At 41.2% G+C, this 21,921-nt stretch overlaps 4 protein-coding genes across 8 annotated transcripts; 2 read left to right on the top strand and 2 right to left on the bottom strand.

Moving 5' to 3' along the window:
* Positions 1-36: 36 nt before the first annotated feature.
* LOC100123516 lies at positions 37-7,072 on the top strand. Of its 3 annotated transcripts, none has more exons than XM_031931190.2 (4): positions 37-171; positions 3,991-4,028; positions 4,347-4,595; positions 6,457-7,072. In XM_031931190.2, exons 1-4 carry the CDS (start codon positions 75-77, stop codon positions 6,565-6,567), a joined length of 495 nt encoding a protein of 164 aa, XP_031787050.1. In that variant the 5' UTR covers positions 37-74; the 3' UTR covers positions 6,568-7,072. The 3 variants fall into 3 exon arrangements, with proteins under 3 accessions (XP_031787050.1, XP_001608013.3, XP_003426678.3); XM_001607963.6 differs by lacking the exons at positions 37-171; positions 6,457-7,072 and adding exons at positions 1,559-1,719; positions 5,011-5,823; XM_003426630.5 differs by lacking the exon at positions 37-171 and adding an exon at positions 1,572-1,719.
* LOC100680323 lies at positions 7,006-21,902 on the bottom strand. Of its 3 annotated transcripts, XM_008208993.4 has the most exons (16): positions 21,659-21,902; positions 21,367-21,561; positions 13,519-13,644; positions 13,315-13,454; positions 13,094-13,226; positions 12,890-13,027; positions 12,639-12,815; positions 12,125-12,565; positions 11,489-12,043; positions 11,220-11,402; positions 10,993-11,141; positions 10,153-10,532; positions 9,788-10,057; positions 9,185-9,714; positions 8,608-9,102; positions 7,006-8,521 (listed from the first exon to the last, which is right to left on the bottom strand). In XM_008208993.4, exons 3-16 carry the CDS (start codon positions 13,633-13,635, stop codon positions 8,069-8,071), a joined length of 4,161 nt encoding a protein of 1,386 aa, XP_008207215.1. In that variant the 5' UTR covers positions 13,636-13,644; positions 21,367-21,561; positions 21,659-21,902; the 3' UTR covers positions 7,006-8,068. The 3 variants fall into 3 exon arrangements, with proteins under 3 accessions (XP_008207215.1, XP_003426679.1, XP_008207216.1); XM_003426631.5 differs by lacking the exon at positions 21,367-21,561 and having other exon boundaries at positions 21,659-21,901; XM_008208994.3 differs by lacking the exons at positions 21,367-21,561; positions 21,659-21,902 and adding an exon at positions 16,837-16,925.
* Positions 15,633-21,365, top strand: LOC103316241 (pickpocket protein 28-like). Its single transcript, XM_008208990.4, has 13 exons — positions 15,633-16,098; positions 16,161-16,394; positions 16,639-16,718; positions 16,800-16,937; positions 17,004-17,207; positions 17,280-17,403; positions 17,476-17,618; positions 17,679-17,880; positions 20,068-20,338; positions 20,421-20,547; positions 20,624-20,749; positions 20,815-20,906; positions 20,978-21,365. Exons 1-13 carry the CDS (start codon positions 15,943-15,945, stop codon positions 21,166-21,168), a joined length of 2,088 nt encoding a protein of 695 aa, XP_008207212.2. The 5' UTR covers positions 15,633-15,942; the 3' UTR covers positions 21,169-21,365.
* On the bottom strand, positions 19,038-20,050 carry LOC107981125. The gene is made up of 3 exons (XM_016985838.3): positions 19,675-20,050; positions 19,430-19,601; positions 19,038-19,344 (listed from the first exon to the last, which is right to left on the bottom strand). Exons 1-3 carry the CDS (start codon positions 19,747-19,749, stop codon positions 19,268-19,270), a joined length of 324 nt encoding a protein of 107 aa, XP_016841327.1. The 5' UTR covers positions 19,750-20,050; the 3' UTR covers positions 19,038-19,267.
* Positions 21,903-21,921: the final 19 nt, after the last annotated feature.

The following is a 21,921-nucleotide window of genomic DNA, read 5'->3' as shown; positions in this document are numbered from 1 at the left end:
GAGTACGACATTCAGCTGCATTTATTTGACTTTTCACGCTCAAGACCAGGTCTCGCAAACAGAAATCCGGCAATATGAATAATTACAAGTTTGGAATCGCTGAGTATCGACCGAAACGTTCACCGTCCTTGATACGATTTCAGCAAAAACAATCGGCGCTGCGTCGGCGAGGTCAGCCGCAATCTTTTATCATCGTTTCGAATGCTAGCATTGCACGTAATTGCGAAGCAAAACCTGCGACTCGCCTTTCTCCGCAGAAAGTGCAATCGAAACGTGTGTTTACTTTTCAAAGGTCTCGCTTTGTGCGTTCGCAATCCGGATATTCGCTTTTACAAAAATTTTGTTAACGTTTTCTCATCGTTAAATCTGCGTTTCTTTGTAACCGTAAAGCCAGCCAAACGTAAAAGTGGAATAGCGTCTCGCCAGTAATTTCGAAAGCGGTGGCTACTGGCTCGTTCAAAGACTCTTTCCGCTCCGTAAAGGATCGTCCGAATGACGAGATGTACGCGCGCATCTGAATATGGAGAGGACGAGGCCGAACGCCCACTACTTTCGATTCACGCCTGCGGTCGTTTTGTACATACACCGAAAAATCGTTGACTCTGCGCTTCTAACGCTGACTCGCTCCGCGCCTTTTTCCTCTTTATACAAAACTGTAGTAGCTTTTTGTTACGATCGAAATTTTTCGTTTAAATCTTCGAGCGAGCAATTACGCTTCTTAAAAAGCACACAGTGTCAGCGAGTAATTGGAGCATTAAAAGGCCCAATTAAAAGCAAGGCTTATTACTCCATATAGAAAGTGAGTCGATTTTCCCAGTTTTAATCGCTTAATTACTGGAAAATCGCGCAGCCGTCGAAGCGCTAATCGCCGTTTCATTTGGACTATAGCGACGTTATTCTTTCGCGCGTCATTACTTGCACAGTATCGAACTCTTTTTGGCGCAGATAAACTCCATTCAGTGGATAATTGCTCTTTGATCCGAGAGGATAATTAACGAAAATCTTACGTCATCTCCGAACGATGAAATCATTTTCATTTCGTTAAAGTTGTATTTCAGGCACCTTCGACGCGTGGAAATGTTTATCCAAAGGATAAAAAAGTATCTAAAAATAATACTTGAAGCCTCCGTAACGGCATCTTCTTTCTGCATCCGCTGAATTGGTGCTATATGTGTATACACGTACTACAATGCTTACAGAGAAATTCGACGAGAAAAAGAAATCGCCCGCGAGAAACGGGAGCAGATCGAGATAACGGAGAGAGCGAACTACTACTTACAGGTCGATTGACTGATTTATTATATCGAAAGTGACCTGTCAAGTATTCTACACCAATTTTCCTCTATTGATACATCTCGCAATTCAAACTATACTAAAGAATCCCGCACAAAACGAGAAAAAAATCTCCTAATCAGCATACCGATCAAAACCCCCCGAAACAATCGTCATCTCGCCAATCCGGAATAACAAACTCCAACATATCCCCACACACTATATACAAAACACACTGCTCTACCCACACCATGAAAGCCTCTCTATCTCTCTCTCCGTCTCTCTTCCTCTCTCACTCTCGAGACCAAAGCGAGCATTACAGTACACATCCTCTCCCAAGAGGCAGTGGTACCGCTCGACAGCGCTCACCTCTCAGTCGAGTAGCGGACGGCGTCTCGCGAGGTTCCTTTTTATACAGCTCATACACATTCTCGCACGCAGCCATGAGTGAGTACACACACTTTGTATAGTACACCTTTTCTTCGTTTTCGGACAGAGAATGCGACCGAGAGTTTGGCGTTGCTTTCGGCTCGAAATTTAGAATTGTGAGTCATGGGCTGAGGTGTGCGCGTGGGGATTACGGGACGGAGAGATGATGCTTCGGGCGACTCGGCGCGAGCGGAATTCCGCGCGGGTGACGCGAGCTATGCGCGTGGCTTGGAGGAGCGAGTGGGTTTTGGTTGGATTCTGGGACTTTTTTTTGGCTTCGAGGAGCAGCTGATGTATGGGAGATTTTTTTAACGATTTTTTAAGGCTGAAATTCGAATGGTACGATTGTAATTGCGATAATTTTTGTCAATGGCGTAAATTCTCGTATAAGTAAAGGCGAAGAAGCTTGAAAAAGAGTTTTTTGTAACAGTATATATCCGGTGTATCCTGTAAGACACGTCTTGGTTCCGTATACTAGTTGTGTCCGCATAGTGTAAGCGTTTTTGTTACATTGCAAATCTTCGCCGTATTTTTAATCAGCGGACGATTTCGATAATAATACTCGTATCGGTACAGCTTCCGGAGATTTCAACGCTGCCGTCATTCATTCATAATCGCGCTCCATTACAAAGCGATTTACGCGCGTTTATAAAACCAAAACGTATGCGCGATTAACATATGTTACGCTCCAAAGCAATTTTATCGTTAACGACCTACTCTCCCATAACAGATTCGAGCGATCACTCCAAAAATAAATTCAAAAATCGGCACTTTAAAACCCATACAAATAGTCATGTATATTATAAGTCGTTAGGCGATATCGAAAAATCGGCAAAGGTCCACGTCGACCGCCGAAGAAATCGGCGCTCGCTTATGTCCTGTCGCAGCTGAAATTGAAAGTACACAGCGCGCGGAAATAGACGGTGAGAAAAAACGCTATATATAGTCCGGAACAGGCGGCTTAAGGTTCGATCGATTTCATGCTGTGCGCGCGGAGTAGTGACAATAATACTCATTTACGCGCGTGTTCTACACGGAAATTCGAATCGCCATCAAGTAACTCGAAGCTGCTAAAAACTCGGAGAGCAAAAAAAAAAAAAAAATGAAACGTCACACATCGCTTCTCCGAAACACTTACTCTCAATATCAATAACCAACCGCGACAAACATCTCGAGCGTAATAACAATTGCGTACAAAGCGTCTTCCTTTTGAGAGCTTTTTAACTCGATGACCCGCAATTGGCCTCTTCTGGATCCATCTCCAATTGCTGCCGGCGGCTAACTCGATGATCGCCTCAGAAGAGCCTGACCGGTGTTGTCGACCCTAAAACTTCGTCGCTCTTTTTTTCCTCCTCCGATCTCCAGTCGCACAAACGAAATATTTGCATTCACGCGTTCTATATGCAAATTCGCCAAGTTGCATCCGTCGAGTGGCTTCTCACTTAAAGTTCATCGACCTCTTCTTTTTTCACGCCTCGACACATACCGCAGCCCCGAAGGCACTAGTCAGTGCGCGTCGTAAAACCGATCGCTTCGCGTGAGAGAGAGAGAGAGAGACAATGGAGTATAAGAACTAATAGCCATGGAAAATCGAGTCGTAAAATCGCGCCGTGGAGTTTCTTTCGCTTCGATTTTGCGAGGGAAAAAGGGGAAAGCAGAGTAATAACTGGATATCGGTATGCGCGATCGGTTATCGCAGCGCTGCGAGCTAATAGCGGGAATGAACGAGTGTGTATGTGTGTGAAAATTAATTTTTTTGTTTGGGATCGACCCACTGATACGATTTTTGATGAGCGTGTTTGTCGCCAAGTGTAAGCTTCACTTGATCGCCGATTAAAAATGATGCTTCTGAGAAGTAAATCACACGAATTTTTTACGACTGCGAGTCGAGCCAGTTTCGAAAGAACAATAACGCGTTTGATGTACGTCGGTGTTCTCATTTTTTAAACGAAGCTTATTACCTTTTTTATACGCAGCTTTACAGAACCACTGCTCTTTCTCTCCAGTTCCATCTTACAAAAACAACAACAACAACAACGAATAAGAGAAAAGTACCAGCTGTGCAATTGTGCACTCTGTGGCACTCGGTGTATACATCATTCGATTGGCTTTTCCGTTCTCGAGATTAGCCTTAACGATCACTTACAGTCCGAGATGCCAAATGGGAGCTTTGTGCAGCGACACTTTTTTCATACTCTCTTTCTTACACCCGTGCCATTCTCTTTCACTTATGACTTACGACTATATACATACGCACACATAATAGTTGGTTTTGCTTGTTTGTTGCAGGGAACTATTACTTCGTCGTTCTGCTGGCCGTCCTTGCGGTGAGTTATCATCCACTGTGTAATGTGTACATTGAAAAATTAGAAACAATTTCCCGAGAAAATTCTCATGGCTATACTTATACTTATTCACTTAATGCGAGAGTCGGACCGCAACAAAGAGCATCACCGCGTTTCGCAAGATTCATCAATATTCATCGCGTTGCGGCTACTTCTTTCTGGCGATTACGATGTTATACGTTAGCTTCGTAGGATAATGAAAAAATAATACTTTTTTTTATCTGTTAATAACGTTAAATTCATATCCGAATTGACCTACATCACGCGTTTTCAAAATAAAATTTTAATATTCAAATGCAGACGCTGCTGTTGACGGCGGACGCGGGTGACATGATGCGCAAGAGCATCGTCTTCGACAAGAATACCCCGGATGTGTTCTACTGTCCGGTACACAAGCCTACCGGATTCGATAAGATGATCGTCAAAGCCAAGCCTCTGTCGAGACTCTGCCAGTTCGAAGGTGGACCCATCCCCAAGGACTACAAGAGCGACTGCTACAACGACGTCGACGAGAGCGAGTATGCTTGCAAGGAGAAGTACAGGATTATGGTGAGTTTTCTTTTTTTCATTTTGGAAATTTTTCGAAGCCCAACGAAGTGTCCAGATTGACTAGGAAAATTATTCAGAAGGAAGCTTCGCTTCTCTAACTTTTCGGTTCACACTGTTATTCATCGATATTTAACGCTATAAACCATGAATTATGTATTTTCAGATCGAAGATCATTGAAAAAAAAATCAAAAAACAATTGGTACTGGTTAAAACCGCATTATATCCCACCCCCCACAGCTCTCAGCCCTAACACAAAAATTAACGCCTACCTAAAACTCCACATCGCTCAATCGAGATAACAAAAATATTAAAATCTAGTTCTATTTTTACTTTGTTTATCTCGATTGACTCTAATGACTCCACAACAGCATAAATAAGGAGGGTGTCGGCATTGTTCTGTCTTCTTAATTGCAGAAGCGACTGAGGAACGTGGACGGCGATCAGTTGCCGGTCGACAACGAATACACCGACAAATAGAGACGCTGCTGCCAGCGGAATCCGGATCACTCTCTATTTACTATTTACAAAGCAAAAATCAACAGAAATTTCAATAAAAACGAGCACAAACGCGCGTGATTTTCTTTTTGTATAATATTACTATACACACGTATACTATATGAGTATGATTAACGTAGAACAATAAAAGTATAACACGTAGATGACGATGATGGGTCGAGTACGGAGTCGGAGACATATCATTCAGGAAGCATTTGCCTAATATTTTCTATATACATATAGCTGTTAGTACGAGATATGTGGTGCATTTAATTCTCTACTGTGCAGATGACGAGAATCTAACTGGCCTTTTTTGGGGGAGAATACACATTTTCGCAATTTTAAGCTTTAAGATTGCCGAAGATAACGATCGGGTATTATACATTTTTTTGGTGCGATTGTGACTTTCAAGTATTATTAGATTAATCGATACATAGGGACACTTTGGGATGAGCTCGAAAAACGATTTTCTTGTAAATATATGCAGTGAAAATTCGATGGTGGACAGATGCGATGTAAATTGAATTTACGACCAAAGCTATTAATGATAAGTTAAGAGTTATTATAATCATTTGCACGAAAGGCTGCGTGTTTCGGAATTTTAGATTCTCGTCATCGATTAAATTACAAATGTATTGCTTTCGTTTATATCTATTGATACAAAATATTTGTAAAAGTATTCTATACCAGTGAAGCAATAAAGTTCAACATTTTTCCACGATACAAAAATAATCATGGATCTCACGCTTTTATTTAACTCATTTTATTGCATGACTTTTTTTTTAACGGTGACGGTGGAATTTGTAACAAGAAATGCTTATTTCTCCTGGCTTGACTAACTCTTTAATATAAAAAATTACAATTTTTGACTTTCCTTGAGAAAGATGAGATGCGTTATACCAACAAAAAACTCGGCAGAGAAGTGTCGATTTACCATATAACAAGGCTATACATCACACTTTTTTTAATATTCTTTCGTTTCAACGTTTCTCAATGTTTCTAATACGCTTTTTTTTACTAATTTTGAAATTTCTGGTTTATTTAGATACGTTCTTTAAATATTAATTATTACGTACCTTGATCATAAAATACACTATATAGAGGTATTTTCTTCTCATTTCTGATTTCTATTTTCTTACTTATTCACTATAAGTAGTTCTCAAAATTAGAAAAAATATCGTAATGTTGATTTTTACCATGACATTTACAACAGAATCTCAGGAAACTAAGGGTACGTAATTTTTATCGCAAGTTTAATAAACATAGAACGAATACCTCGCATAGCTTATTGTAGCAGAAAGGAATCTATGATAAGATTGCACGTGAGAACAATTTTTTGTAATATGCATCATCACGCTGTTTTAGATGAGACTTCATCCTCCAGGCAGTGACACGCCTTACAATGGAACGCGGCTAAAAAAGTTCATGACCAAGGAAAGCAACGACGTACCCTACAAGAAATCGAAAAAGGCCTGATTCTCATGACGCTTAATTAGTCAACGGAAACGATAAAAACGGTGCATGACACACTACCTCCTCGCTTTCTAACGTATAGTCAATTAACTTTATAATTAAAAAGATATGCTCGTGTATAGATCTGAGAAAATTTTAATTGTGTTGAAATTAAATAGTTTATAAACAAATGTATACTCATGAAAAACTCAATTAATGCTGTGATCGCTTACTTAAGCTTTTTTCATACAAGCCATAGTTGTTAAATATTCAATTTTATCTCTGTTTTGTGGATAATGTAAATATATATATATTTTGATTAATTTTGTTCAACTCGTTATATTGAGAAATTTGTTAATAAATTAAAACAATAACAAAAAATATTCTACTTGTTGCGATGAACTTATTCCTGATAATCTTATGTATGTAGGGCAGGAGGATTAGTAAGAAGACTAAACGATATCGCATTCATATGAAAATGTAATAAACTTTAATTATATTTGTTTAATATACATGAACTGCTCTCTTTGAAATGTTTTCTTAACTAGAGATTCAACGTACAGTATCGTGCGCTCAAGTGAATCTTTGCGCAATGATACGTACTAAGAAGTAAACATCATAAATATTTTACATTGATCATCGTAAATGTACATCCAAGTAAAGATGTAGAATTGCCTGAGATATTTGCAACAACCTAGACTCTATTAATACTATGTTTTGTTTCACACTCAGTGACATACATCATAGCATATTTTTACTTAAAGTATGTAAAATATCGTATAGTTACAAGTTCATCACATATTTGTTCGCTAAATAGCCTTAAATAGCCTAATATGTATATTATAGAAGCATAGTTTATCTGAATTGATCAATAGATATTTCATCTACATTTTCCAGTGGAGGTCCATAACATTTTTAAAGTATCAACCTAATACATTAAATTTCCAAAAATCAACAAATAAAGGTATACTTTGGTTTGAAAACTTTAAAGCGTTTCAAGTAAAACACCGTATAAATCTAGCGCCTTCGATAAAAAACATGCTAGGCATTATTCGACCATTTAATTGGAAGCAGTATTATTACAGACAACAAAAATTTATACTGCAAGCTTATCATCTGCGTTGAAAAATAAATGTAGCTACCTGCATTATATAATTTGTATGCAAACAGCCAATCCATTCCGAACGCAGCGATAAGAAGCTCTCATTACAGCAAATATTGCGTTTAAAACTTTCAAATTACAGTTTAAAAAGAAGTTTAAAAATCATCAAAGAATCCATTGCATATAAAATTACGCAGTACACTACGTATAAACTTTGAATAATTCATATGCATCTTCTTCGAAATCGAAGTAGTTTCATCTACTGTTTAGAAATCATGCTCAAACCAATATGAGAGCATCGATTTTAATCTGGCAAGCTTCACTTTAAATAAAACCATTATCATCTCAAGTATCACCTACCTCACAGCCCTGAATACCTCATTACAGCAATAAAAAAGGCCTAACGAAGCCCCCCTCGAATCTTCATAAGACAAGCTTTCCACCGTTGGATGCTCGGATTTGTGCGACCTGTTCCGGTGTCAAAATCAACTTGCCCCCGTTCGGTAATGCAAGTGCATAATGACTGCCAGTTTCATTTACAACTACAATCAATTGAGTACTCGACGCTGTCACAGCCGGTTGCGCTGGTTTTATCGGACTAATCGAGATGTTGCCCTCACCTATGCGCTGAATTAATTCAGCTGGAAGTTTGTTTTGGATATCGTTAGTGGTACTAGTCGCGTTCTTACTGCTAGATTTTGCAGGGCGTTTAGCCGGTGTTGGTGGTTTTGGAGCGTTACTGTTCGCAGGAATGATCATCTCGATCTCGTCGTCGCTGTCGCTCAATACTATTAAAGACGTGGTCTTTTGAGTGTTATCTGTACTGGCAACAACCGGCTTCGCCTTGTTGGTTTGATTTGGCGCTCTAGGGGCGATCTATAATGATAATAATAAAATATCGTTTAGTAATTTTGTAACTTTAAATTACCGCAAGAAAATCAATGATCACTCTTGTTACCCACCTGGCGTCTCGGCGCAATATTTCTCGGTTGTCCGATCCTCTGACCAGGTCTTAGAATGTTCGTATTAATCGGTGCGCTTCTGATAACTGCGCCATTTGGATGAGGAAAGTTTTGCCCCCTAGCCGGCAATGGCATCCTATTGTTCTGTACTGCCACGGGTGCTCGCATCCTGTAATTAATCTGTCTCGGTGTTGCCAGCGTCATCGTATTGATGATACGGGGCAGCGAAGGTGATGGTTGCTGTTGCTGCAATTGTGGTTGACCCGGGGTGGTGGTGACATACTGTATATAGTTTGGTGCTGTCGTAACTCCTTGTTGTTGTGGTTGTTGCTGGTAGACGACTTGAGCATTTGGAGTTGCTATGAAGGCTTGACGTGGTCCAGCTGTTATGAGGCCGGAAGGGTTCTGAACGATGTAGTTCTGCTGTGGGGTCTGCTGAACGTAGTAGCCCTCGGCTGAGACTGTTTGCATTTGCTGCAAAGGCTGAATTTGAGACTGTAAAGATGTCAAACGTTGTATTAACTAAATATAAAATGACGGAGTAAACATTTTGAATTATTAATTGAAAAAATCTTACTTGAGGCACCATTTGAGAAACAAAAGCAGTCGACTGAATAAACTGGTTCTGGTGCATGACACCGGTAACGGGAGGATTCTGCTGCATAACGTAATAATTGGCAACGGGCGCATGTCCAGTAGTAACTACCACATAATTTGGTTGAACACAAGTTGCATTGGGCGTAGTGTCATATATTGGACCCTCGTCCTTGATGTCCAGTACCGTGTGTAGGTTAGAATCTTGGGGCTCACTTTTCAAAGTATCGGAAGGCACTGTGGAAGTTTGGATAACCTGTGAAGCCGATGACGTGACTGTCACAAAGTTGTTGGGTAAATTATTAAGCGGAGGAGGTGGTCTTGAGATAGTTTTGGCTGGTTGTCTGATGGGTGGTTGTCTAGGAACAATTTGAACCACTATTGGCGATCTTTTTATGTGTACACCTTGAACAACAGGTTGTTGCTGCTGATTCTCAAGGAGCTTGCCATCTTGATCAGCCTTGTTAATGTTGTGAAGCTTGTATTGGAAGGATTTTAAACGTCGACTTGCCGCTGTAGGAAAAATAACACAAGTTAAACGAATGCAAGACTTAACAAAAAATTCGCTCCAGCTGTGATCACTTACACGGACGTTTACCCTTCCGTTTGCGAGAGCTAGGTAAAATCCAATCTTGGTCCGAGTCCTCCTCGTCTGATTCATCGCACGACTCGCGGGATTTCGTAGGAGTGTTTGGAGAGGATGCATTGGCCTGTGAGCTGGGAGCCGCGTAGATGGCCTCAATGTCGGCCCATCCGTCCAACTTTTCCTCCTCCTCGCTCTCATCAGAGAGCAGCTGCTCGGTGTATGAGGAAACGCCACGGGCTCGCAGGACTCGCTTTGTTTGCGTGGGTTCTTCTGTTTAAAAATATGTGGCAATTAGTATCACAAATCGTGTGTGACATAAATTAAAATTTCAAGTTATTAGAGCATATAATTCTATTCCACTATACCAGCTTCTTTCTGATTATTTTGACGGCTGCCTTCTTTGCCCCGAGTTTCCCCCTTATCCTTTGACTTAACGCTTCCTTCTGCCTCGTTTTCGATAAGCTCTCTTTTAATTTCTTTACACGCAAGTTCTTCGTCTTTTTTTTCTTTCCCTTCGCCTTCAACTCGACATCCAGACGATTCCTCAAGTCTCTCGATCGAGCCTGTTTTGGAGGTCGAGGCTTCAGCAGAATTTGCAGATGGACCTGATGTGACTTCGCTGGTACCAGTTCCGGATAAGGTAGGTGGTGGTAGCGATGCGTGCACTTGTGGCCAGCCCTGAGAGCCGATAAGCCAGCGGTTAGCATCGTGTTCAGAATTGCAGTCCTGATCCTCGTCCACCACGCTATAACACAGCCAGTGCAAAACGCACAGTTAGTTCTGAATTCCATTATCGTAAGTAATCATTTATGCGATTACTTTTTTTTAGTGCAGTAGTAGAATAACTAATAAAGATAATAAGCGTTACGAAAATAATGGAATTCAGATGGTTGGGTCATCAGTCAGACATAGGTTTTATTGATAGTAACAGAAAATTCAGGCAAACTACGAAAATAAATACACCCATGCCTGGAAGAGATACCAAAGGACTGTGGTTTTGAGAGGTTGTGGGATAGACGATACTAAGGATACAGACAAAAAGCAAGGATAGCATAAATGCGGATGTCCAAGCATATTTGAAAAGTGTAGAAATGAGTGAATGTTAGATTTTGTCTATATCCTTTTGGAAAATCAGGAAAGCAATTTTAGATATGTAAATTATAAAATAAAGACATGCAGTCAGCCGGTGAATAATGTTCAATTACCCATTTTCAAAGTTATTCCATTCCCTCTGCAACTTGTTTCGAGCCTTTTTCATGGATTCTTTCAAAATAGCTTCGACATTTTCTAACGTAGTGCATAGTACTCTTAATCGTTTCAAAAGCGTATCTTCGCATTTTGGTCTGACGAAATTCTGAAAAAATAAAAAAGTTCACATGTTAAAAATCAATATTACTTAATGAATAAAACGCACATATGTTACTTCACGTACTTCTTTTACAGGCTCGTAAGCTGGAACAGTCTTATCGGAAGCAATCGATTCAATTAATTCTCTAAGGCTATCTAGGCTATCAGCAACAAGCTGAAAATTGGAAACGCTCAAATCTTTCATCAGTTCGCTAAAGTTATTTACTTTCCAGTTACTTTCGTCAAAATTGGCATGCGCACAGTCAAGCTGTCAAAATAAATATTGAATTAATAAATATCGTAGTGTATGTTTATACTGTTTATACAGTAATAAATCTAACTATGGATAAGCACCTCGATTTCTGGCGAAGAAACTCTGCACAAACTGTCTCTCAGATCAATGGAAGATAGTTCATCACTTTCAGAAACATCCAGTAAGTTTTCAACGTCCTCAACTTCCAACTTTATCTCCGAAATGTGCTTTATTCTAGCGCTCCGACGCGTTCCAGACGCACTCAATCCCGAATCGGAAGCCTCGTTGTCTGAATTACTGAAACTATCGTTCGCATTCACGTCTTTTCTCTTCGCCAACATCCACTTGTCCAAACTCATATCTTCATTCAACGGTTCGCCGTCCACTGTCGTATCACATTTTTTATGTTCGGACAATTTTTCATCATCCGACTTGGAAATATTTACATCTTTCGTCGCGTCCGAAACAGACACGTCTTCCGACTTTTCACTGGATTTCGACGCGTTCAAAGAGCTCATCACTTTGAGTTTCTCGTCATCGGTTTTGGAACTTTTGGACAAATCGTCCACAGTCAATAAGCTACTTTCTTTAACGAATGACTCGTCGGCCGCAACAGTGTTGGAAGATTTTTCCGCATCATCTACCATCGCCGTATCCTTGAAAAAGAGTAAGCGTTATACAATTAAATATTGCAGTTTAAAATAAGTATAATGAAATTCATTCAAGCGAAGATTTACCTCCTCTACTATACAAGAACTGGAGTTGTCCTCAATCTCCGCCTTGAGATTCTCCATCAATTCGCTCGCGACCTTAATTTCCTCGTCTACCTTCTTTTCGCCTTCACCGTCGACCACATTATCGTTGATCAAGCCACTCGATACCTTAGTCTCGCAATCACTCGACTTGACCAAGCTACTGCTGCTACTCATTTCAGAGACTTTGGAAGAACTCCTGGAGCTAAGAGTTGAGTGCGCATCGACAGAATTAGAGCTGGCGTCGTCGATACTCTGATTAATCGGCGGGGGGTCGGCTTTTTTCTTGTACTTATTCTTCGAGGGTAGCGACCCGTTGCTCCAGCGTGATTTTCGTCGCTTTTTCCTCGACATTACTCGGGGTAGAGGTTTGGGTTCTTCCTTTATTACTATATCTACCTTTGGCTTTACTTCTACTGGTGGAGGCTGAAATGAACATTATCACGTTAGTTAATGAAACAATCGCTTTAGATTGTAGTAGATTTTTTCTTCGATATACCTTTACTGTCGACAATATTTTGTTATCCAAACAATGCTTGTAAACCCTGATGTCGTTATGTAGGAACTGCGGGAAGTAAATATATCGAGCCCCGTACCTATCGACGCCCAATACCGTTTCGAATTGACTCTCACTAGGCTGTTTGGCCACTTCATCTTGAATCGTTTTTCTCGAGTGCTTCAATAAAAATACGCATCGTTAAGAGCCTTTTCTCAAAATACGACTGCAAAGTAATGCATTTCAATACTCACAATGGCAGTATCGCAGACCGTTTTCAGCAACCAAACCCTCTGTCTGAAACTGAAGTCCTGAAAGTCTTTCCCCTCGATCTCGGCGGCGTACGGAAAAACCGTCCAAAATGCAGGCTCTACTCCAAGTGTATCAAAAACCTACGAAAATCGCACAACGATCAATATTTATGTAAAACTACGAAGCAGTAAGAAGCAACTAAGTACCTTTACAGGATCTTGACGCTTAGTCTGATAAATCTTGAACCAACTTCGCAGCTTGTACGTCAAGATATTGGTCCAGAACTCGTAAGGCATCGGAGGCACTTTTTGTAATTTGGATTTCGTCGTCGAAGGCGAACTGAACAAACAAAAACCAATTTTAGCCTTATCATGCATTACCAACCGTTGTCGCGATAAGCGAACGAAAAATCGATTCCATATAATACCTTAATAAACAAGTCATGATGTGAGCTAATTGCTTCGAGGCTCTGGGCATCAGGAGCATACGTTCCACCTCGTACATCGACAGATGAGATATGTTGAAAGCTTCTTTGGTGAGCTGCAGGAAGTGGTAGATCTGTGGAATCTGAGATAAAAAAAATTAAAAAATTAATCTTACAATCAAAAATTTCAGCAAAAAAATCACACACCTCCCACATGGTCTCCATCTCATCCCTGAGATTTTCCGGCAGTATCCTGTCCCTCTCCCACTCGAAGACGGCCTTGTCCTCGGCGCCAAGTCTGCGTTTTCGACCCCTTCTCGACATGTTGACCGTCTGAAAGAAAAACAATTCGATACTTTCATTAATCACCCTCCGTATGAAGAAGAAAACGTGTACAACTTTATAATAGAGCCGCGAGAAAAAAAATTGAATTATCCGCCCCATCAATTTTCCAACAAATACGTATCTTTACCCCAAATGAATAATGACTCGGTTCGATCTCGGCTATCGCGATGCTGCATCGGAAGTGTGCAATAAATTAACTTCGTTCCCGAACGAAGCGCGTCGAAAGCCACGAAAATAGATCGAGGGTGCGTATGACCCACATACGTGTGAATTTCGACACGTAAGCCTATTAACGTTTGGTAATATAGATCACGATATCGCGGGAGTAGAAAGTCCAGCAATTAACGGCCTCGATCGCGTGGGCGGGTTTTAAAAAGCACAGATGCTTGTCTAAATGTGTGTACACACGAGGGCATTTTTCATCTATAATCGGCCGTGATCGGAATAGGAAGGCGGTTAACGTAATTCCCTTGTTTCACTGTGTCGCAATTATATTTTCTGGGCGTGTTTCGATCGATTGTAGGAACATCTTTTTTAAACTCCTATCCTTCCCGTAAACAATGAAAAAAAGGGGGGGGGGGGAAGAAGAAAGACGCGTTATGCTGCAGGTCTCGAATTCAAGGTCAAGATAACGAAAGTCTTCGTGTGCATAATAATCGATTTTGTTACTCGTAAACGTTGACTTTGCCGGCGCGGGTTAATTAACCATGATAAACGTTTCCGAGAGGCGTCGCGTTCAATGTCATCATTTCATCTTAATTCCCTCGTTATCCCAAGTGCAATTTTTTTTCGCTGCGGAGACAATCGCGAGATGATTTATTTAGGCGATTTTGCGCTTTCTCACGTATTATATGAAACATCGCGGCGATGTATAAGAGATATAATGAAATTAGGATGGCGAGGCGTAATGTATTAATCGGTCGTACTCTATACGATTATACTACTTTTTTGATGGGCATCGATTGATGGTTTAATTCAATTTGGGGCTGAGGATGACAACGTCGTATATACTATACTATTTTTATGATAAACAGTTGAAGCGATTTTCGGCCGACAAAAATAAAAAAACACTTCATTTATCAAGTGCAAACACGATCGTAAAATCGTAGAAAGATCAGTGTCGAGAAATCGAAACTCCCATCGGTACTTTCCACTGAAAAGTACACATCAACCAAAGTAATTTTCCCATCCCGAGCAAACATCGCCTCCTTCCAAAATCTTACGTAAAGCCATAGGGCGTTTCAGCCCATCTTTGCACAGTATAAGCCATCGCTCAAATTGGAAAAAAAGGTGACCGCGTAGAGCTTTCGCTGCTGCCCCGAGTCAATTGTTTATACAGAGGCCCGTCGAGAGGCTGAAGCTTCGCGCGACGGTGTCGTAAGCACATAGAAAAGAGCGATAGGAATCGGCTCGCGTGGAAATTTTATCGCCCTCCTGTGTGTCGCCTGTCTCTCGGGCGCGCTTTTTCCCGCAGTTCAGCGCGGTGACTCGGACGGGCGACTTTTGGCGCGAGCGCTTTTGTGGTTTTGCAAGTGAGTTTGGCTGAAGTGTGAACGTGTTTTTTGATCGACTCGAATTTGGCTGGTTTGTTATGTGAAGAAAGAAATATTGAAACGTGTGTAAATCAACATTGATATCTGTATGTGCAGTGCTGAGTGTATTACAACTCGTGATTGAGGGTATTACTGTAATTTAGAATGTACATTTACCCGAGTGACGTGAGAATTTACAACACTATAACGTACAATCGAAAATTTTTAATCAATTAAATCGATCACACATTCACTGTACGCAGCTTGTTTACACGTTCTTCCTTTGCATTATCAGCAAAAGAATATTGTACGAAGTCGGGGAATCCATAAATTATGAAAACTTTATTTATCTCTCGGCTGATCTAAATTAAAATTGCGCTTACCCCGGAAAACAGCTGTATCGATAAACGTAATCCAAAAGCAAAGCACAGCACACTGCCGGCAGTAGTGCAAATCAAAACCGGTCAGCCAAGTCCCGTCAACTCGGACGCATCACATTTATCACATTAAATTCGCATTACTCAGTGTCATCCCCTTTAAAAGCATAAATTGTATATCGAATCGCCGTCGACGCATATAGATTTTCCCGGCGAAACACGCGACACCACTGCGACGAGATAGACCCCGATAGTCGTCTCGGGAAAATTCTCGCACAGCGCAGCTATGTCACTAAAAACAAGGCGACGAAAAGGTCCGACGTTCCAAGTTAAATCGATCGATTGAATCATCTAACTCGAGCACCAGAGCTTGGGGTATGGAGGAGGATCGAGTATCGACAGACGCTCCGAGACAGCGAGGCATTCAGATACTGGACATCAGCAATCATCTGCACACGCTGATCAGGGTCGGATACGAGGCTCCGATCAGCGAGTCCGCTTCGAGCAAGGGTCGCGTGCAGAAGAGGGCCAAGGTGAGGTTGATTTTTTTTAAACACGAGGTTGAGGTTGAAACGAGCGATTTTTTTCATTCAAGTCGAAACTCCGGGTGATTTCTGGGAAGAAATCGATCATGAACGAGGAAACAAGCTGGAGGCATTGGCGTTCGAAGATGAACGGCAATGATTTTCACGAGAATCGTCATCAGGAGGAGGACAACGTTGTAGAATACGGTAATGGGACGGCGGCTCGAAGACGAGTCACCGTTGGATTTTCCTACGGAGAGATGGAGGTTCCGAGTGACGGTGTTGTGAAGAGTCGACATTCAAAGGTTCGTACAAATCGCGTTACAGAATAAAAAAATTTTAGAACACGTTACAACGCGCAAACCGACGTTATCCTTATCGCCTTTTAAAAATCGTAATGATGTAATCGCCTCGGGTAATACATCACACTGTAACGCGTGCAAATGACGAAACTCAGTTGCTCTACACACGTGGTAGTGGACATCACTGCCAGATAAGCATCAGCGTACAACCACTAATTCTCGATCTGTTACACGAAACTCAATAAAGCATTCGTTATCCAACCTCAACGTCGTCAGTTACAACGGCGTGACGATGTCGCATCAGCAGACGCCTTCGATGAACAACGAGTGAGATGATTGCTGTTAATTAATCGATCATCTTTTGATCTTATACATTCGTTTAATTGAGGATTAACGATGGTTAATTAGGATGATGCACAAACGGAAATTCCTCGAAGAAAACTACCTGAAGTCAGACGTCAGAGGCACATTCAAGGACTACTGCGACCACTGCACGATTCACGGTCTGAAGTACGTCGGGGACACGTCCCTCACGAATTTCGAAAGGTAAGGCGTTACGACTAGACTCGAGTGGTTTATAGATATTGATTCGTAATTTGATATAATTTGCAGAGCCTTCTGGATCCTCTCATTCGTGCTGGCGATATTCGGCGCGGCCTACTTCATCTGGCTGCTCTACGCCAAGTTCATGCTTTCGCCGATCATAATATCGCGAAGCTCCGAGTCGGTGTCGCTGCAGGACTTTCCCTTCCCGGCCGTCACCGTCTGCAACATGAACAACGCCAGGAAGTCATACGCGAAAAAAGTCGTCAACGGGTATACCTTCATTCCTGCGCCTACAGATTACTATTGAATTTTTGTTGAAGTCGCAGGGCTTTTGGTTTTTAGGAACAACACTTTAGAGAAAGTTTTCCTGGAGGACATATGTGACTTTAAGACGACGAGCAATGTGCAGAGCGAAATTAGCGACGAGGCCGGCGAGTGGGACAACGTCTACCAATTTTTACTCAACGTCGGTATCGAACGAATGTTATTTTAATCGTTATTGGCTACAGAAGAAAAAACGATGAATCGTGGCTTGCAGGTCTCGCAAAATTGCTCGCAGATGCTGTACTACTGCGAGTGGCACGGCAACGAGACCAACTGTACGGACATCTTCAATCCTGTTCTCACCGACGAGGGCCTCTGCTGTAATTTCAACGCTGTCAAGAGGATACTCTATCATCCGTAAGTTCCCGATTACAAGGGTTTTCTCGTAAAATCTGTTAACAAATTCGAAAAATTCAGCCGAACGTGGAAGAACCTGGACATCACCTACGCCTCTGATACGCACCTCGACTGGAACCCAGAGTACACATTCACAAACGAATCGGCGAACGCGATTCCCTGGCGAGCTTTCAGCAGCGGATCGAATTACGGACTGACTCTCGCCCTCGACGTCGACGCGGATGAGTACTACTGTTCGTCGACCGCCAGTGTTGGATTCAAGGTTTGATGCATTTTTGCAAACGCTTTATTCAATCGTGAGTCCAAACAAGGGTTACATTACAGACAGCAGTTTAAAGCCACCGAGAATTGTAGTAATTTCTGAGTCTGAGCTCATCCCTGATAATCCAATATTTTTCGGTTGTTGTCGTTATTTCTTCAGTGGTTGTATGTGATACGGTTGTTGTCTTTACTTCAACGGTTGTATGCGATTCGGTTGTTGTCTTTTCTTCAGCGGGTGTGAATGATTCAATTTCGGTTTGTTCGTCGTCACCCCCAGGTATATACAAGAGCTCGTCCTTGATGCTGCCTTCGAAGAATAAATTATTAGAAGTTTGAAAATCGTTAACAGTGCACATGTAGCTATATCCCGCATAATATTTCTTGGGTTGTCAGCCTCTCGGCATCTTCACGCCGGACATCTTGAAGATAGGATTTTTTCAGATATGATAGGATGCCGCCGATCGGTCGTCCATAAAAATGTCATTGACTGACACGTAAACCACTCCTTTTCGCTCCGAACGATCCACGACCATCTTGAAGAAGTACAGTGGGATAGGGAAAGTCTTTTTATGGCCCTTAGAAGTCCATGGCGAAACGCTGAGGAATATCTCCTTAAAAGTTTGACTCATTAGGTCAAGTAGAACCAATGTTGTGTTGCGTACTCCGGCGTACACCGTCAGATCCTTTTTCAACGTAATGGCCATCTCGTTAATGTGCTCGTCGATTTTGGGCCAATTGTTACTGATGATGCACTTGAACAGTGGCATTATATTCGTAAAGTGATACGTCGCCAGAGCAGCTGCCGAGTAGACGTTCGCGTCTCTTGAGGCCAGACGATCTCGACCGAATATGCGACAGCCGTCTTTTCGAAAGTAGCCTTTCTCCGGTTCGTAACTTTGGTAAGGAAGTAATTCTTTGAAGCTCTCGATCTGGGCGTCTTCGTTTAAGGCTTGAATTATACTTGGTATGACTTTGCAGCAGACGCCCGGAGGTAAGGGTACCTTGACATTAGTGCTCTGCCTACCCAAGAGCGACTTCGACACGGTGTACTTGGCGTACTCCGCCAACCTTCTGTCTTTCCAGTACTTCAGCTCGTAGAGCGTCAGAAAGTCACCCGGGCGAGTGTAGAATCCGACCTCGAATTTTTGATGATGACTGTCGTCTTTCACGAGCTTGAGGCTGTGTTTGGGATGACTGTTGCAAGTGAGCTCGTTGAAGTCGAAAAGTCTCTGGCCATTCGAGAAAGTTAGTCCGCCAACGCAGGTGAACGTTTAAGAGGATTGTCTGGGCAGATGATTGAAGTAGTTGCTTTCTTCCTGAGCAAAAGACAAGAACACAGGGTCTCCCTCTTTGAAGTAGATGTTGCCCTTGTCGTCTGGATAGAGAAACTAGCTGTGGTCCTTCGGGTCAATTATCAGCGCGTGCTCGATCTTCAAAACCTTGACGTTTATTAAGCAGAACTTGTCTGGAATCAGAAGTGAAATCGTCTTTATAGTGTGTATATGATAGTAGATGCTTGTATTATAAAAAAAAAAGTCGACGACTTTTACCTTCTTTTATTTGTTGTAGCACATAGTTGTTTGCGCACATCACTAAATACATAGCCGCTGCTAGAGTTCTTTTCATTCCAGACATGCCATGAGGATCGTAGACCGATTTCGTGCCTCCGAAACCACGTTTGTTTCGTATCAAGGCGTTGCTGTATGATATCGAGGTATTGTACTGTGATATAGAACGGGATTCAATATTGCATCGATATAGAGTACGATTATTTCTTGTTTTCTTTTGTACTTACATCAGCATTTGCGAGTGAAATTATGCTCGTCAACGTGGCGAAAAGCAGGATAGTGCACATTTTGAAAATATTCATATTCCTTGAATATTAATGTTGACGCTTCGTATAATGAACAAATTTAACCGCACAGTTTGCAAAAAATAATAGAATACGAATTTTCACAAAACGATAAAAAATGTTTGTTGCTAAGTATGCCTCAATAAACGTGATCTGTGATAATATTTACGACTCGAGCATTTACTCAACCAAACGTAGAACCAAATCTTGTTTCGTTTTTCCGTTGTATGAATTTTTATTACTTACGTAGGGCGTTTGCCGATAAAATTACGATTGTCAATGTAGCGAAAAATAAAATAACAAATAAATAATTAATTAATAAAAACATCCAAATAGATGCTACTGCACAGTCCCGTGGAGACTCCTCAGATAGCAGACTTCGCGTTCACTCTGTCACCGGGGAAAGAAACTCGGGTCATCATAACACCCCATATCACAGATGCCCAAACGTCAATCATGAAGATATCACCAAAGATTCGACGCTGCTACTTTCTTAAGGAAAGGAAGTTGCGTTTTTACAGGACCTACACCCAACGCAACTGTCTCCAGGAGTGTGAGGCTAACTTTACTCTCCAACACTGTAACTGCATGAAGTACTATATGCCAGGTATACTGCATCAATGTTTTTATTCTAATCAATCACAATTACCATATTTGAGACAAAATGTGGCAAATTAACTTCTTTGCAGTATCAAATGATACAAGAATATGTGGAAAATCTGATGATGGTTGCGCACTTGAAGCCAGAACTTTCATGAAAAAAAAGCTTTACGAAGATGAAGACCCTCTTGCTACCTCATTTAATGTTACAAAAGTGTAAGATTCATATAATTCTTCAATTTATAAGGCTGTACAGTGCATGTACACTGAGAAAATGGTAAATAAATTTTAGGCCTAACTGTCGATGCTATCCTGGTTGCTTTGAAATCAACTATAGCACAGAGATTTCTCAGAGTATGCTGATGGCAACGTTTGACATACCAGTAGAATACTTTAAAAACAATGCGGAATATTTTGAGTGAGTTTACATTATTTTTAGTACTTGTAATAAAATATTGTATATAATTTATTGGTTTGTTGTAGGAAAAATATTGCCTTGGTCCATATCTTTTTCATCGACGATTCCTACATGAAATATTCCAAGAACCAGCTCTATGGTTTTGCTGAGCTGCTGTGTAAGTTTGTTATAACTAAAAACATTTGGATCCAACCGTATTTGACACTAACATCAACTCTTTATCAACAGCTAATACCGGAGGTCTCTTAGGCCTCTTTATGGGTTTTAGTTTACTATCAGTGATCGAAATAGTTTATTATTTCTTTATAAGGATATGGTGGCGCATCTGGAGAAAGAAAACAAATAAAAATGAGAAAAGCAGACATGCTGTTAGGCCCTTTGCAAGGACAAACGATGCTGTATATCCCTTTGCGCAGTAATGGGTTCATCATTGTCACATACCTGTCACCTGTTTCCAATCACAACAACAGCATTCAACGCCTTGTTGTCATTAATTTTGTACACTTCAACTCATTTTTTACTCGTAAAATTAGGTTATAATTTTTGTACAGAACATATTTTTTATGCAAATCGTGATTCAAGAAAAATAAAAGACTTATGGAACTTTCTCTACTCACGCTTTGAAAGAAAACTTCAAATATCCCCTCGAAGCTCACGGAAACTTCCTTATCAAATCCATAATCAATCGCGCACAGCAATTACATTTCCGTTCAATACTTGCGACAAACAAATTCCTCAGATCCGTGTACCCTAATAAACCCGTAAAAAACAAAGAAGCGCCTAAAAAGACACACATCGCTTGCCAAGTTTCGCTACCGGGAAAACAAAAATAAACACCGCCGCTAGTTGCATCTCTATTATCACTAAGCATACATACATATATCACACTAAAGAGTACGTGACACTCACCCCGTGTTTGGTGTCGACGATGATAGGCAAAGGCAATTCAACAGCACTTATCAGTCAACTTTACATGGAGGACGTATCTTCATAAGAAAGATGCGCACACTTCACGATTACATCACTGCGAATTGTCGTTTTTGCTATACTGATATTTTTCCGCGTAATACATTACTAATACAAGTTGTTGTGATATATCTGCAGCCGTCGCTCGCCGACGATGCAGCGCAGCCTGCAGCCATGTCAGTTTTCGACAAATATACGGCCGCTAT

Source organism: Nasonia vitripennis, chromosome 5, assembly GCF_009193385.2.
Source record: "Nasonia vitripennis strain AsymCx chromosome 5, Nvit_psr_1.1, whole genome shotgun sequence".
Classification (NCBI taxonomy): domain Eukaryota; kingdom Metazoa; phylum Arthropoda; class Insecta; order Hymenoptera; family Pteromalidae; genus Nasonia; species Nasonia vitripennis.
This window is presented reverse-complemented; position numbering and strand designations above follow the sequence as displayed.